General features: G+C 48.1%; 1 protein-coding gene across 9 annotated transcripts in view; it reads left to right on the forward strand.

The window, feature by feature from the left end:
* Window positions 1-16,999, forward strand: part of THADA (THADA armadillo repeat containing) — a 366,170-nt gene that overhangs the window by 313,268 nt on the left and 35,903 nt on the right. For 7 of the 9 annotated variants that reach the window (XM_033175863.1, XM_033175868.1, XM_033175867.1 and 4 more), the window contains one exon: window positions 3,835-3,966. The exons of 1 other annotated variant lie outside the window; for it this stretch is intronic. In XM_033175863.1, the coding sequence (XP_033031754.1) occupies window positions 3,835-3,966 (132 nt within the window). Of the gene's footprint in view, window positions 1-3,834; window positions 3,967-5,346; window positions 5,395-16,999 lie in introns of those variants that run through there. One more of the 9 variants, XM_033175872.1, reaches the window with a different exon arrangement.

Consider the following 16,999-nt stretch of genomic DNA (forward strand, 5'->3'; position numbering starts at 1 on the left):
CTCTCAAGTTCAAAGTTCCACAGATCTCTAGGGCAGGGGCAAACTACCACTAGTCTCTTTGCTAAAGCATAGCAATAGTGACCTTTACTTCGGTCCCCAATAAGTTTCTCATCTCCATCTGAGAGCACCTCAGCCTGCTTCACTGCACATATCACTGTCAGCATTTTGGTCAAAACCATTCAACAAGTCTCTAGGAAGTTCCAAACTTTCCCACATCTTCCTGTCTTTTTCTGAGCCCTCCAAACTGTGTCAACCTCTGCCTGTTACCCAGTTCCAAAGTTGCTTCCACATTTTCAGGTGGAAATGTCTTTATAGCAGTGCTCCGTTTCCAGTACCAATTTTCTGTATTAGTCCATTCTCACACTCCTATATAGAACTACCTGAGACTGGGTAATTCATCAAGAAAAGAGGTTTAATTGGCTCACAGTTCCACGGGCTTAACAGGAAGCATGACTGGTAGACCTCAGGAAACTTACAATCATGGCAGAAGGCAAAGGGGAAGCAAGGCACAGCTTCCCATGGCAGAGCAGGAGAGTCAGAGAGCAGAGAGAAGTGCCACACACTTTTAAACCGTCAGATCTTGTGAGAATTCACTCACTCTCATGAGAACAGCAAGGGGGAAATCTGCCTTCATGATTCATTCACCTCCCACCATCCACTCCAATTCGACATGAGATTTGTGAATCCAAACCATATTAGGATCTTTGGGACGTAAAGGTGGAGATATTTTGAAATTAAATGGATATACAGATCTTAGCTGGTTTCCAGCATGTTGTACACCTCCATGTCTCTCCTGACTGCTACTCTGTGTGTCAAGAGTAATAGGAAAGGGCAGCATGTCAATGATGTGTAAGAACCAAGCTTGAGAAAATCCTAAGGAATTGAAAAGCATAGTTCTTTTTTTAAAAATGTTTAAATGGTGTTATTTTGTGTTTTTGTTTTGTTTTTAAGCATAGAGTTTAATAAAAGAAAAACCCAGGTTCTAAAGCCATCTTCAACCCCAGCCCTGCCCTCTCCTGCCGCGTTTAATCCCTTATTAACATGCTCTGATTCCCTTCTCACGTATTAGTAGAGTTATATTTTTGTGTACCTCTTCCATGCCCAGCCCTCAAGAATCAGACATGGTCAATTCCTCCAAGGAGCTTTCAGTATAGTTGTGGAGAAAGGATTTACAGAGTAAAGGAGGGAATTGTTTTTTAGATAGTGAGATTCAAATTTTAAATGTTGTAGGAGTTCGGACCAATAAAGGGTCTCATGTCCCTGTATCTCTCTGGGATACAATGTTTTCTTCAATATGGTTTTAACTTTTTTCTTCTTAGTGACTTCAGGCATTTTTCTTACAGCCAGAGAGATATTGAGAAGGGACCTTCTGTGATTGTGATTTAATCATTAGACCCAGAGGAATAAGAGCAAAGGATGACAAACCTTAGTAAAGCTTCTCCAGTAAAGTTAATACCATTTTGCAGCACATTTTCTGGGTGACTTTAACTACTCAAACCCTAGCTCCTAACAGGTAAAATGTGTATAGAATAACCTGGAATTCCTTTGTGAAATTGGGTCCTGTGCCTACAAGAACATGAAAAATAGGCGCAGTGACTCATGCCTATAAACCTAGCACTTTGGGAGGATGAGGCAGGAAGATCACTTGAACCCAGGAATTCGAGACCAGCTTGGGCAACATAGCAAGATCCTCTCTCTACAAATAATTAAAAAATTAGCCAGATGTGGTGGCGCACACCTATAGTTCCAGCTACTCAGAAGGCTGAGGCAGGAGAATTCCTTGAACCCCAGGAGGTTGAGTCTGCAGTGTGAGCCCTTGTGCCACTGCACTCCAGCCTGGGCAACATAGTGAGACCCCATCTCAATGAAAAAAGGTACTGAATAGGTAGAAGCAAAGGACGTAAAAGTGCATGAGAGGCCAGGCACAGTGGCTCATGCCTGTAATCCCAGCACTTTGGGAAGCTGAGGAGGGTGGGTCTACCTGAGGTCAGGAGTTTGAGCCTGACCAACATGGTGTGAAACCCTGTCTCTACTAAAAATACAAAATTAGCCAGGTGTGGTGGTGCATACCTGTAATCCCAGCTACTCGGGAGGCTCAGGCAGGAGAATCACTTGAACCCGGGAGGTGGAGGTTGCAGTGAGCCGGGATTGCACTATTGCACTCCAGCCTTTTAAATTATTGTAAAGGTAGAAATTTAATAAACTCTTAGGTCTTTTGCTAGTTACATTGTCATCGGTTTTAAATAAGCCCAAGTCTCTATTATCTGGGCAACAAGAGTGAAACTTCATCTCAAAAAAAAGAAGTAAATGAGAAAAGTCAAGGGCACAGCAAAGTCATTTAAGGAAAAAGAAAAATTGAAATGGACTGAAGAGGGAAGGATTTGAAGGATATAAATGATGACCATGTTAAAAGGGGAAAATATTAAGAAAGGAAGGTATTGAACCCTTACAGAACAGCTAGAAAGGATGGAGACTGAAAGGCTGAGTAAAATTTAAAGTCAGACCTGTAATGGAAAGAAGAGAACAAAACCCCAAATGGAGCCACTGTTTTATTGGTATGACTAAAGCATCAGTGACTCTGAAACCACGTTCTCCATGTACAGATGAGGGAGAGGATAGACAAAGGGGAATTCTTAGGGCAGGGTAGTTTCTCCATTGAAAGGATGGTGATGCTGCGTGGTGGTCTTCCATGGCTCTCCAGTGATAACCTTCCACAAACAAGCCCAGGCCCACCCCACCTGGACCAGAGGTACCCTTTCTGGGAGGCCATGCTCACCTCTCACTTTCATCTTGAATTCTATGTCAGTTACAGCAGTCCACTTTCATTTTTCCTCTTGTGAGTCACAGCCACGTAGTTTTGTTCTTGACAACTCATTGCTTTGTGTTTTTGACTTTATATTCCTTTTGATTGCTCAGGACAAGATACTATCTTTTATTGTTCATTGTCCACAGCAGCACCTAGCACAGGCTGAATAGACAGATTAGTGTCCAGGAGTAATAATGGCATTCAGATAGTGGACCCCCTACATACATGGGACACAAGCTGCTGCCTTTATCATGGGTCTTTCTCTTTTTTTTTTTTTTTTTTTTTTGGTTGGGGGTGAGGATGAAGTCTCTCTCTGTCACCAGGCTGGAGTGCAGTGGCACGATCTCAGTTCACTGCAACCTCTGCCTCCCGGGTTCAAACGATTCTCCCATCTCAGCCTCCCAAGGAGCTGGGACTACAGGCGCCCGCCACGATGCCCAGCTAATTTTTGTATTTTTAGTAGAGATGGGGTTTCACCATATTGGCCAGGATGGTCTCAATCTCTTGACCTCGTGATCCACTCACCTTAGCCTCCCAAAGTGCTGGGATTACAGGTGTGAGCCACTGTACCCAGCCTCTTTTTATTCATGCCCCTAGAGCATAATCTTGATTGATGCTTTACTTTCAGAATTTATAGGCTCAGACACTTGAATCAACACTGGGCCAGTTTCTCCAAAGCAGTCTTATGCATAAAGTTTTCTTCTAAAGAATCAGGACTCAACTAGAAGAGCAGGGCACCGGGTCTTTGTCAGCTGGGCAGCATCTTCTGGAGGCCTTGCCTAGGGCTGGTTGCCTCCAGAAAGCCTACCTCCTCACCCCCAAAAAAGACATTTCCATATCTGCTCCCTTAGAAGTCTCTCTTTGCCAATGTTTGTCTAACACTCTTTCTGTCTTAACAATACCCAGAAAAAAAAGGAATAGCTGCAACTCATTCAGTGCTCCTCTCTTCCACCAGGGATTTGAAGCAGTATCTGCACCTGCCTTTTAATTGCATTCTAGGTAATTCAGATTCCTTTTGGTCTTCTCAGAGTTGCAGGATACACTTGCTCTCTGGAAGTGTGTCCTTACCCTTCTGCAGAGTGAGGAGCAAGCTGTTAGAGATGCAGCCACGGAAACTGTGACAACTGCCATGTCACAAGAAAATACCTGCCAGTCAACAGGTACCTCGTTCTTATCCTTTCGCATTGCCTTATTGCTGTAGGATAGGGGTTGGCACACCTTTCTATAATGAGCCAGATAGTATCTTAGGCGTTGTTGGTCATTTGGTCTCTGTCTTAACTCTGCCATTTCAGTGAGAAAGCCACAAACAGTAGGTAAACAAATGGGCATGACTGTGTTCCAATAAAACTTTGCTTACAAAAATAGGCAGCTTCTCAGATTTGATCTACTAGCCATAGTTTGCTGACCCCTGCTCTAGGACATCCTAGAGAAAAATTATTTTTAAAGGTAGAAATTTAATAAACTGTTAGGTCTTTTGCTAGTTACATTGTCATCGGTTTTAAATAAGGCCAAGTCTCTATTATCTGTGTGGTTCCATAACTCGGGAATCACAAAACTATCATTTTGTTCCTGTGTGAGTTTTTGTATGTGACAGAAAGCGACAAATGATTATGTGTACATTAAGTTTCTCTACTTTGTGTCCTAGCTGCTCATTTGATAATGACGTGAACCCAGGAGGGAAGAGGGCAGTGGAAAGAAGAGCACCCTAGCTGGGTAGTCCTGAGGTCACAGCCATAGTATAAGCAGTTACAGCCCCGGGCCCATCTGGGAGGATGCCTGCTTTAGTGGACTTGGATTCTCTTGGGGCTGGGTGTCAGGAAAGGTCTCTGGATCAACTGTCCCAATGAGAAGCAAGAACACTGTTTTGAGGCAAGGGATCAAAGCTGAGCAAAGAAGTTCACCTTAATAGACAACAGAATGAGAGAAGAGGAAGCCAGATAGCCTTTGTAATTGATGCAAGGTCCCACATCAGTTACTCTGGCTGGGGCTCCTTGCCAAGGCAGAACACAGGACTGTGTTCCCTGGAAGCCTCCCGAGATGTGTGAACCTTCCAGGATCGGAATCCGCAGTCTAAATGGTCTGTGCATGCTTCTCTGCCTATGTGGAAGAAGCTAGTTTTGGAATAATCTCTCAGTGATACTGCACTGGGGCAGGTTTCACCTGGATGAACTTTTCCTCTCAGCAGGATAGCATTTGGAACAGAGCCACAAGTGATATGCAAGCAGGCTCCCCTCAGCCCCCAACCTGCCAGACTTCCCCAAAAGCTAAAATTCTGCCATTGGCAATTTATTCATTTTTCCAATTGCAGCATTTGCTTAGGACACACAGAAAGCCCAGTGAGTGCTCAGTAAACATTTGTTGGAATATAATACACAGTAGATTCCGTACCCAGCCCAACTTGATTTTCTTAAGCATAATATGGGTCTTTTTCTTTAGACTGAAAAGTAGCTGGGGACTGAGAATTTTTTCAGGACCCTGATTTTTTTCTTTAATCAGAAGTTAGGCAACTGATTCATCAGAACAATATTGTCTTGTTTTAGGCCAGGCGCAGTGGCTCACGCCTGTAATCCCAGCACTTTAGGAGGCTGAGATGTGTGGATCACTTGCGGTCAGGAGTTCAAGACCAGCCTGGCCAATATGGTGAAACCCCATCTCTACTAAATATACAAAAATTAACTGGTGTGGTGGTGGGCACCTGTAATCCCAGCTGCTCGGGGGGCTGAGGCAGAAGAATCTCTTGAACCCGGGATGCATAGGTTGCAGTGAGCTGAGATAGTGCCACTGTACTCCAGCCTGGGTGACAGAGCAAGACTTGGTCTCAGAAAAAAAAAAAAAAAAGAACAATATTGTCTTGTTTTACCATCTCTCAAGGATATCAGGTGCTGGTGGTAACTTCACATTCATTCAGCATATAAGGATTTTGTAGAATCACTGCTGATGTTTTCCTCTTTGGTGTTCCAAGTTAATTACCATTGAGTCTTAATTAACTACCTTAAAAGTACATGTTGTTTCTTTTGTCCCCAAATCAGTGGTTGGCTAAGTGCCACAGTAAAATAACATTATTAAGTTGTGTTAATATTTAACGTCTTCTTTGAGAAGTTAAAATTACAATGAAAAAATTAAAGTTAGTTCTCAGTTTTCCTCCAAGAAAGAAATACAACACAAGAGCTCCACACCTCTGAGATCTCCCACTGTCAGTGAGAGATGGATGCAGATGGAGCTCTGCTCTCAGACCGTCTTCTAGCAGCCTGCTGGAGGAGCTTGGGGAAGTAGGAGGTGCATTCTGTGGGGTCTCTCTGGAAAGGGTCTGGAGAGTGGAGTGGGCCCAAAGGAAGGGAGAGATGTGACACAAATGAGAGCAGAACAGTCAATGCAGAAAGAGAAGTTGGAGCCAAAGCCTGGAGTTGGGGAGAACCTGGGAGCTGATTGGGCAGCAGTGAGTGAACTTCTGTGGTCAGAACACAGGCTCAGGCCAGGCAAGGAAGAGGAGCAGGAAATGAACTGAGCAAGGCAGGGGCACCCGCTTGTGGGCTGGCTCAGTGCCAAGCCCCGATCTCCTTCTGCAGGTCAGGGGAAGCTGGAGAGGGTTTAAAGCAGGAATGAGGTGGGAAGGCACTCAGAGGAGACTGGTGTTACAGAAAACATACTTGTGGAATCTCTGGCAGCAGTGTGTGAGATGGGCCAGGGCAGGGGATGAGTGAGGGGATTTACCAGGCAGGGAAATCAGCTGGGGGCTGGCAGCGACAGTCCTCTCCAGCTGCTCTCAGTAGGGATGGGATGGAGAGGAGAGGACTGATGCGTGAGAGTACTGGTTGGGGTTTGGGTAATCTCGACATGGGGAGTGCTGCTGTGGGAGGTGGGAGAGAAGGGAAAGCATGAGGTGACTTCAGAGTTTCAAACCTATGAGGTGTCCAGGGAAAAATACCGAGGCATGCCTCTGGCACTGATGTAGAAGTCAGACCATGGCATTCCAGGAAGTGAAACTACCAGGAAATCGGGAAAGGCAGTCAGACACCACAAGTCACTGTGATCCAGGACAAAGTATTCCTTAGGTCTTGGAGAGCTCGACAATGGAAATGGAGAGGGCAAAGGGAGACCTTCGTCTACTGTGGAAACAGAATAGACTGCGCTCTGTCCTGCCTTCCTCAGAACGCAGCACAGCTATCCTGGGATCTCCAGTGCTCCTTAACAGATCTAGTTATCGGTCCCCACGGGCACTTTCTGGAACCTGTAGAAGAGGCAAACGTTAAATGCAGTCATTCAGACTTCCTCACCCTAAGATATCGTTTTGAATAATTGGCTTTATGTCTAGATTTGAATTAGTTAATGATTCTAGAAGGCCTGGGGAAAATAATGCCATGATTAGCCGGCCCTCCTAAGAATGCATTTCTTATTCACCTTTTTGCCTGCTGGAATGTCCTGCACATGCTTCACCCCGCATAGGGAAGCATGAAACTCACAGCCTGTCAACAGCTTTCTCCCTGCAATGTCCGAAGCACCCTCAGCCCTTGGAAGTATTGACATCAGGGAGCCCCAGCTGCAGGACCCTCTCTGCCCCTCCCTCCCCACTCTGTAACAATCATGGAACCTGCAGAAGGGAATGGAAGAAATGACATTTCCAGGACTTAAGAGTAAAGGATTGAAATTCGCAGCTAGGAGAAAAAAAATGTGTGGGCCAGACTCCAGGCAAGGCTCCGCCTTCCTCCTTTCCCTGCTCTGACTTCAGGCCTTGAAACGCTCAGGAAGGCCGGGCGCGGTGGCTCAAGCCTGTAATCCCAGCACTTTGGGAGGCCGAGACGGGCGGATCACGAGGTCAGGAAATCGAGACCATCCTGGCTAACATGGTGAAACCCCGTCTCTACTAAAAATACAAAAAAAATTAGCCGGGCGAGGTGGCGGGCGCCTGTAGTCCCAGCTACTCGGGAGGCTGAGGCAGGAGAATGGCGTGAACCCGGGAGGCGGAGCTTGCAGTGAGCTGAGGTCCGGCCACTGCACTCCAGCCTGGGTGACAGAGCGAGACTCCGCCTCAGAAAAAAAAAAAAAAAAAAAAAAAAAGAAACGCTCAGGAAAGAGCTCTAATGCAAGAGCAGGAGATGCTCAAGGCTATCTCTGCAGCTCCCCACCCTCTTCCACCAAGCGGCCACTTGGATCTGTTTTATATACCACATCGGGGATTTAATGTCAGATTTCATTTGAACAAAGGCCTCTGTGTGGGAAAAACAACCTGGACAATATTTAACTTTAAATCCCGGCATTTGTATGATTCTTAAGTTAGGCAGAGTTCTGGGTGAGAGCAGCAGGGGAGGAACCCATGAAGGTACAAATTTGTGAAGCTGACTTCAGAGGAAGAGAAGATAAGAAAGGTATCTTAGAAGGTGAGAAGGGCTAAAAGAAAGAATCCAGTGATTGGGGTTCTTCCATAGCCTTTCCTACAAGCCAGGGGTACCTGAGCCTTTTCTTTTTGTAGAGCTCTTTCACTCTGATGCAAGTTATCTGGTGTGGCTTAGCTGGAAATACTGCAGAGAGTTAGACCGAAGGACTCCAGGATGGACTTAAGGATGGCTAGATCAGGAGGTCCCCAGGCAGAACCCCATGTTCCACTTAGCGGAGGCAGGGTGCTTCTGGGAGCTGAATGGGCCATGGGGACAGGGCAGGCAGGGGGATGGCTTTCTGGACTTCCCTCAGGCTTCTTGCTTTTCCTGGCACTGGATCTCTCTCTCTTGCTCTTTCAGCTTCAGCCACTATTGGCCACCTAATTTAGATGGCCTGCTCCCATTCCCGTCTCCATTTGTAAGGCTCAGAAAACAGTTTCTGGCCAGGTGTGGTGGCTCATATGTGTAATCCCAGCACTTTGGGAAGCTGAGGTGGGCAGATCACCTGAGGCCAGGAGTTCAAGACCAGCCTGGCCAACATGGTGAAACCCCATCTCTAATAAAAATATAAAAATTAGCTGGGCATGGTGGTGTACATCTGTAGTCCCAGTTACTCAGGAGACTGAGGCAGGAGAATTGCTTGAACCCCGGTGGTGGAGTTTTCACAGTGATGCAGTGAGCTGAGATCATACTACTGCATTCCAGCCTGGGCAACAGAGCGTGACTCCATCTCAAAAAAAAAAAAAGGGAAAACAGTTTCTGCTTAAGTTGATACAGGATAAGAGAAGGCACTGAGCAAGGAATTTTAAGGGGTACCAGATTTCATGCCTGTTGTTAGTGTTTTGGTTCAAGAAGGATGACTTCTTGGTAGAAACTTTATTATGGAAAAATGTATATATAAGACCTTTAAAGGGAGTAGTGGGTAGGCAAGCAGGCAGATCAGCTGTGGCTCTTTTTGTTGGAATACTGTCTCCAGTTAATTCTGGTCCCTCTCTCCAGCAGGCCCCTTGCTCACAAAAAGTCGTGTAAAACTTCTGCTTGTCCTGCCAAATATGGACATTTAGTGGGAATGCATTAAATCCCATCTTCTCGACAGCACCCCTGCCCTCCAGGATCTCCCGATTCCCTGAACCGCTGCAGCATTTGGTTATTGTATCATCATAGAGCCTTTGCTGTTCTACGCTTTTATCATTTTCCCTTTCCTGTGCTTTAGTTCTCTCTTCCCAACTAGCCCTCATGAACTTAGAGATTGTTTTCTATTAGGTACACAGTGGGTGCTCAATTTGTGTTAATGGATTGACTTTTCACCACAATCAGGTGGCAAAAGAAGCATGAGAGTACGCTTTAAAATAAGGAAACTCCAGAACAAGCAGGCAGACCCTCTCTGCTGGGACCAGCTCAAGGGGCAGCGTTTTTCACTGATTCATAGCAACTAGGGTGGCAATCTTGCTGACTCGCGCACTGTCCGGGTCTGGTAGGCTGAGTTTGCAGCCTGTAGTGTTGGGTCCCTCCTCACTCCTACCTCTGAAGTCTGGGTCTTGGATTACAGGACCAGAGAGCCAGCCTGGGGCTGCAGGGACCATGGCCCTGGGTTACCTGGGAGACACCGAAGGAGCCTCCTGTGCTTGGCATGGTGACCTGTAGAGACTGGAATAACAATGGTGTTTAGCAGGGAGGTGGAAGAAGGGAAGTAGGAGTGAGATGTAGAAAAATGAGACTCAGAGGTTAGAGAATGGAGCAGTAGGCAAGTGGCATTGTGAGGTTGAGTCCAAGCAGCCATGTAGCCAGGGCAAGGCAAAGAAGGAAAAAACCAACATCTGCACATACATATACATGTGTGCATCATCGTCACCCACAGAGAGCCGGTGAGCCAGCATGAAAGGATGAACACTTCTCATATGCCCCGACCCTTGAGCAAACAGGGAGGGAAGCCTGGGAGGAGAGAGAGAGGGAGGCCTGGGTCACTGTGACATTTTCCAGTGGCCCCATGGAGTGAGACAGCTCAGTCAGCAAAGCCCCAGGCCTGTGGGACTTCACACTGAGTCACAGATGCTTCCACCCCTGGAACCTCTAAGGCTGCCCACCAGTCTCAGACCTGCAGCAGGCCCTGTGCTTTTTTCAGTTCCTGCCAGATCACAGGGTCAGGCACTAGAAGGGCTCTGCAAGTACTGACTGCCTCCCTCCTTCTCCTGCCTTCCGTAGGCTCTTTCCTAATCACCTCAGGTATATCGTCTTCAAAGTGCCCTTTCTGCTCTGTGGTGCCAGAGCCTGGCCCCAGACTCAATATTATAGATGTACCAAGTACCTTTTTCTGAAGAAGAATGACCCAAAAAAGTTAAGAATCACTTTACTAGAATATATCCTCCTGCCTATCTCCAAGCCTGGCCTAAATTCCTCTTCAGATGAGTTACACTTATTTGCCTCCATCATTTATTTTTCTTTTTATTTATTTTTTTGAGACGGAGTTTTACTCTTGGCGCCCAGGTGAGAGTGCAGTGGTGTAATCTCGGCTCACTGCAACCTCCGCCTCCCGTGTTCAAGCAGTTCTCCTGCCTCAGCCTCCCGAGCAGCTGAGATTACAGGCACACACCACCATGGCTGGCTAATTTTGGTATTTTAATAAAGATAGGGCTACTACATGTTGCCCAGGCTAGTCTTGAACTCCTGACCTCAAGTGATCTGCCTGCCTTGGCCTCCCAAAATGCTGGGATTACAGGAGTGAGCCACCGTGCCTGGCCATTCATCATTTATATGTGTCTACTTTAAAATTCTAAGTTGGGGCTAGGCACAGTGGCACATACCTGTAATCCCAGCACTCTCGGAGGCCGGGGCAGCCAGATCACTTGAGCCCAGGAGTTCAAAACCAGCCTGGGCAACATGGGGAGATCCTATCTCTACAAAAAATTTTTAAAATTAACCAAGTGTAGTGGTGCATGCCTGTGGTTCCAGCTACTGAGGAGGCTGAGGTGGGAGGATCACTTGAGCCCAGAACGTCAAGGCTACAATGAGCCGTGATCATGCCACTGCACTCCAGCCTAGGCAACAGAGTGAGACCCTGTCTCAGAAAAACAAAACAAAACCAAAACTCTAAATTGTTTTCTGACCCCTTCTCTTACTCCTACTTAAGATAGTCTAGAGATTTTTCTTTTTTTTTTTTTGAGGCGGAGTCTCGCTCTGTCACCCGGACTGGGAGTGCAGTGGCCGGATCTCAGCTCACTGCAAGCTCCGCCTCCTGGATTTACACCATTCTCCTGCCTCAGCCTCCCGAGTAGCTGGGACTAACAGGCGCCCGCCACCTCGCCCGGCTAGTTTTTGTATTTTTAGTAGAGACGAGGTTTCACCGTGTTAGCCGGGATGGTCTCTATCTCCTGACCTCGTGATCCGCCCGTCTCGGCCTCCCAAAGTGCTGGGATTACAGGCTTGAGCCACCGCGCCCGGCCAAGATTTTTCTTACTATTTAAGTATGAGATGAGAAGTGGTCAGATACAGGTATTCAATCATTCATTTGTTCATTCATTCAACAAATACTTACACAATGCCTGTCCACCAGGCTTGTTTCATGTGCTAGTCCAAGCCAACACCATCTCTCTCCAGACTTCTGCAGCCTGGTCTTCCTGCCTCTATTTTTGTTCGCTGCAATTCGGGCTCGCTTCTTCAGGAGTAAAACAGATGATACTGCTCTCCTGCTCAGAACTCTGTCTTGGCTTCCCATCTTAATCTGGGTAAAACCTAAACTCCTAAGGTAACATATAAAATCCTAATCAGTCCAGCCCCTGCCACTCCTCCCCTGGCCACTCCAGCCTTCTTTGAGGTTTTCCCACTCCCAAGCCCGTTCCAACCTCAGGGCCTCTGCAATAGCTATTCCCTCTGCTTGGAATATTCTTCCCTCGTCCCGCATGGCTGACTCCCTCGTATAATTCCAATCTCAGCTTCAGTGTCATCTGCACAGGGGTCCTGCCTTGACCTCTCAGGCTACAGTAACCACCCAGTTATTTGCTGTCATTCATCCCACTGGCTTAATTCTCTGCATAATTTTATTTATTTGTTATTTGTTTCTCTCCACCGGAATAAAAGTTCCAAGAGGCCAGGCGCAGTAGCTCACGCCTGTAATCCTAGCACTCTGGGAGGCCATGGCGAGTGGATCACCTGAGGTCAGGAGTTCGAGACCAGCGTGACCAACATGGTGAAACCCCCTCTCTACTAAAAATACAAAAATTAGCTGGGCGTGGTGGTGCATACCTGTAATCCCAGCTACTCAGGAGGCTGAGGCAGGAGAATCGCTTGAACCCAGGGGGCAGAGGTTGCAGTGAGCTGAGATTGTGCCACTTCACTCAAGCCTGGGCGAAAGAATGAAACTCCGTCTTAAAAAAAAAAAAAAGTTCCAAGAAAGTAGGATTTTTGTCTTGTTTGTTTGCCGCTATATTCTCAGAACCTGGCACATAATAGATGTTCAATAAGAATCACTGTTTCGGCCGGGCGCGGTGGCTCAAGCCTGTAATCCCAGCACTTTGGGAGGCCGAGACGGGCGGATCACGAGGTCAGGAGATCAAGACCATCCTGGCTAACACGGTGAAACCCCGTTTCTACTAAAAAAAAATACAAAAAACTAGCCGGGCGAGGTGGCGGGCGCCTGTAGTCCCAGCTAATGTAGTCTCAGCTACTCGGGAGGCTGAGGCAGGAGAATGGCGTAAACCCGGGAGGTGGAGCTTGCAGTGAGCTGAGAACCGGCCACTGCACTCCAGCCTAGGCGACAGAGCCAGACTCCGTCTCACAAAAAAAAAAGAATCACTGTTTCATGATCAATTGAATGAATGAATCGAGGAATGCATCTACCAAAGTAGTTAAACCTAGTAAGAAGCTTAGTGTTTTTCAGATCTGTCTGGTGGGGGAACTGTTTGGATTCTGTGTTGTGAAATTGCCCTGAGGTCACAGCATTTTCTTGTTATGGCAGATTAAATCGCCTTAGTCCTCACCTCTTCCTAGAGACATGAATTCAACAGCTGATGAGGAACTGATGGAGCATCTACTAAGACTGGCCACTGTAGAAAATCCTGGACTGGGCCGGGCGCGGTGGCTCAAGCCTGTAATCCCAGCACTTTGGGAGGCCGAGACGGGCGGATCACGAGGTCAGGAGATCGAGACCATCCTGGCTAACACGGTGAAACCCCGTCTCTACTAAAAAAAATACAAAAAAACTAGCCGGGCGAGATGGCGGGCGCCTGTAGTCCCAGCTACTCGGGAGGCTGAGGCAGGAGAATGGCGTAAACCCGGGAGGCGGAGCTTGCAGTGAGCTGAGATCCGGCCACTGCACTCCAGTCCGGGCAACAGAGCGAGACTCCGCCTCAAAAAAAAAAAAAAAAAGAAAATCCTGGACTAACTCCTTCTCTCCCTTGTCATTGCATACTGGGTCATGCAGGATGAAATTTCTTGAGCAAGAGTTTCATCCATAGGGGCCCACATGCCTAGCACCAGACTGGCCCTGGGAAGTGCCCAGCAGGGGCATACTTGTCAGTTGCTCATCAGGTCCCAGATGAGGGACCAGAGCCAAGGCTGCATGAATTGATCTGGAAGGCCTAGGGGAGGTGGCCCCTTCCTCCCAGAGCCCCGTCTGCTCTTTCCCACTCTGAGCAGGCTAGTGGGGGAACAGGGGAAGGAGAACCTCATCACCTCCCTCTTGATGCTCCTGTTTCTTTTTATCCCCTTTGATCCTCACAACACTGTGAGATACTTTATTATCTCCTCCATTTTATTTATATTTTTACGTTTTTAAAGGTGGGTTCTCACTGCATCACTCTGGCTGGAATACTGGTGGCTGTTCACAGGTACGCTTGTAGCTCACTGCAGTCTTGAACTCCTGGGCTCAAGGGATCCTCCCACCTCAGCATCCTGAGTAGCTGGGATTATAAGGACCTACTATACTTCCTCCATTATAGATGTGAATATGCAGAAGTTCAGAGAGTTGAAGGAATGGGTCCAAAGTCCCAAGGCAGATAAGTGTCATAGCCAGAGCTGGAGCTCTGGTGACAGAGGCCCTGCACTCTCCGAGCCTCTCTGAGTCAGGGAAAGGAGGCCAAACCTGGCATCTAGTTTAGAACCCAGGAGTTAAGAGAAAGGGATGCACTGAATGTCTTCTAAACTCACTGTTGTGTTTGAAAGAAGACACTGGAGTCACAGCGTAAGAAAATGGGTTGGGGACCAGAGCTGAGATACCAGAGTGTGCCCTGGGGAAAGGGAATAGAGGGCAGATGCAGCAAGAGGCGGTAGGTTGTCCTCTGTCAAGGCTGCTGCTGTTCCTGTTCTCCAGTGCCCCTCCTGGAGGGAGGGAATCCCATGACTTGAGGGTTTTAGAGCCTCTAACTTAGAGATGTGGAAATTGAAGCCCAGGAAAGGTAAATGATTTCCACAGTGTCACATAGTGAGTAGAAAAACGAGGTCTACGACACCATCTCCTGAGGCCCAGGACAGTACCTCTACTGTCCCCCAAGCCTTGATTTATACAGAGGAAGTGACAGAAATGTAGGGATACCCACCTGAGAATAATCCAGACTCGGGGTAGAGAGGAGCTGGCAGGGGTGACATGGGGTGGTGTAGGGTAAGGGCAGAGAAGATGGAACACTGCCTTGAGAAGAGGGCTTGGAGGAACTCCAGCAACACTGGGGTGGGAAGAACTAAGTGTTCTGTGAAACCAGCCATCTCAGCGGTCAGCAGTCAAACCACACCCTGAGTCAGCCCAGGATTCCACTGCCTTGGTCTCTCTGGGCCTCTCTCCATGGCTGACTGGGTCTTCCTCTTATTGTCAGTGGGGCTGCAGGGGAGGAAACAGAAGAGGCTAGGAATTGCGGTCCTAACCCGCTGTGAACCAGTGGAGGGTGAGGGGAAATGGCTTTTGAAGGAAGATAGTTATGTGGGAGCCAGTTATCTGTTTTCTCATTTATTCCTTCAAAAGAAAGAGACTTGACCAAGGTAGGCCATCGTCCGCATCTCCACCCCCATTCCTGCCAGCTGCAGTGGGCGGGCACAGCGGAGCTCCAGTTGCCGCATTCCAAGTTGCATGTGCTGTCAGTTGCTGTTCCAGAGAGCCTGGGCCCCTGACGTTCACTTGCGTCTCAGCGAGTGCGTCACTGGCAGCGGCTCCCATGATGTGCAAAAGCAGGTGCAAACATCTTCCATCTGCTGGCCAGTTACGAGTGCCAGTGAGTACCCTGGCTGGGCCTGGTTGCTGGGGTGATGGGATTGTTACCATGGCCTCCCAGTGACTAATCCCCAGAGAGACAACAACAGGCTCCTTTCGAGGAAATGAGGGTCATTTTTGCATCATTTTGCCCCGACTCTTGCTGCTTCTGAAAGCCGAGCTCTCTGGCCAAGGCGACTGACCCCTGTGGGTGATGATAAGCCCTTGGTCTGAGGCTTAGGCCATCTGGTGCTGACGCAGCTGCAGGGTGTTGTCTTCCCTGTTAGGGCAAGCCTGGTGCCTGGTGATCTTCCTTCTCCAGCTCTTGGCCTCGGCTCTCCTCTTCTCTGCTTTCCTTTTCCTCAGGAACTTTCGCTTTCCTCAGCAAGGCCATATCACAATGCAGGATTTCTCTTTTCACTGTGGCGAGCAGGCTTCCTTTTTGAACCTAAGCCAGTTTCAGGTGTTAGGGTCACTGCTCTGTCAGGGGTGGCAAGATGGTCCCCCCCCACTGCTTTCTCGTTCGTCCCTGGTTCAATGAGGATGACTCCTCCAGCCCCAGCTTCAGGCCCAACTCTGTCGGGAGCACCCCTCCTGAGCATCCCAGCCAGCGCTGGCACCTGCCCTTTGCCCTCCTCAGTTCACTCAGCCACAGACTTTTTCCATCCCAACAGCCAGATGAAGGTCAGACCCAGGCTGTCATGACAGTGCTGCCCGAGAAGTTCTGCAGGGCAAGGGTGGGGCCCGGGAGAGGCCTCCTCACTGGCCAAGCTGGGGGCCCCTCCTTCCTCACCATCCTGCTGTTATCCAAGGAGGCGTAAAGGGTGACACCAGAGACCTGGGAAGCCCTCATCCTACCCACCAAACTCTCCAGTTCTGTTCTCAGATCTCCCAGAAGATGCTTGGTGGATTGTGAAAGCCTGGGCTTCCTTGTTTTTGCTGCTCTCTTTTGACTACAGCAGTCCCCATGGCAAGACCTCTCATGGACAGAAGAGCAGAATGGAGAGTGGCTCTGGTGATGGTGGGTCAGTACAGGGAGGGTGTTTCTTTGCACACATGGGGCAGGGTGTGTACTTTGAGATAGAAAGGTGTGTTGGGAATCTGTGCACCTTTCAGAGTGTCTACTTGTAAGGAGTATACAGCCCCAGTTTGGATGTGAATGTCTGTATGAGCATCAGGAGGAGAATGGGATGCGAGAGATGTGCTCTGACCTGTTCACTGATGCATTGTGATGAGCTAAAAGTAAGAAATCCCTCCCTGAATGTCAAAATGGCCAGGAAATCCTTGCTGTACTTCAGTCACTGCGTTTGTCAGAAGTGAATTTCTTGTGAGGCTGATCTACAGGAGCAGAGGCAGAGAACAGCAGGTGGGAATCAAAAACAAAGAATTGGCCTTGACAGCAGCTTGTCTTCTCCCTCTCTTCCTCCTTCCCCTCCCCCCTTTCCCCTCTCCTGCCTCCCCACCTCCAGCTGAAGTACTGAAGTTACTGGAGTACAACCAGGGCTGTCAGCTTGGGGCGTATCTTGAAATGGACTTACTGAAGTATTTTCTGGGGTTTCAAGCATGAAACAGCTGGTGTTTTAGTCAGGGTATAGATTTGGCATCTGTGAGAGAAGTTAGCAGTGGCTTAAACAAGTCAGTAGCTTATTT

The sequence above is a fragment of the Trachypithecus francoisi genome, unplaced genomic scaffold (genome assembly GCF_009764315.1).
Source record: "Trachypithecus francoisi isolate TF-2019V2 unplaced genomic scaffold, Tfra_2.0 Lachesis_group17, whole genome shotgun sequence".
Taxonomy (NCBI): domain Eukaryota; kingdom Metazoa; phylum Chordata; class Mammalia; order Primates; family Cercopithecidae; genus Trachypithecus; species Trachypithecus francoisi.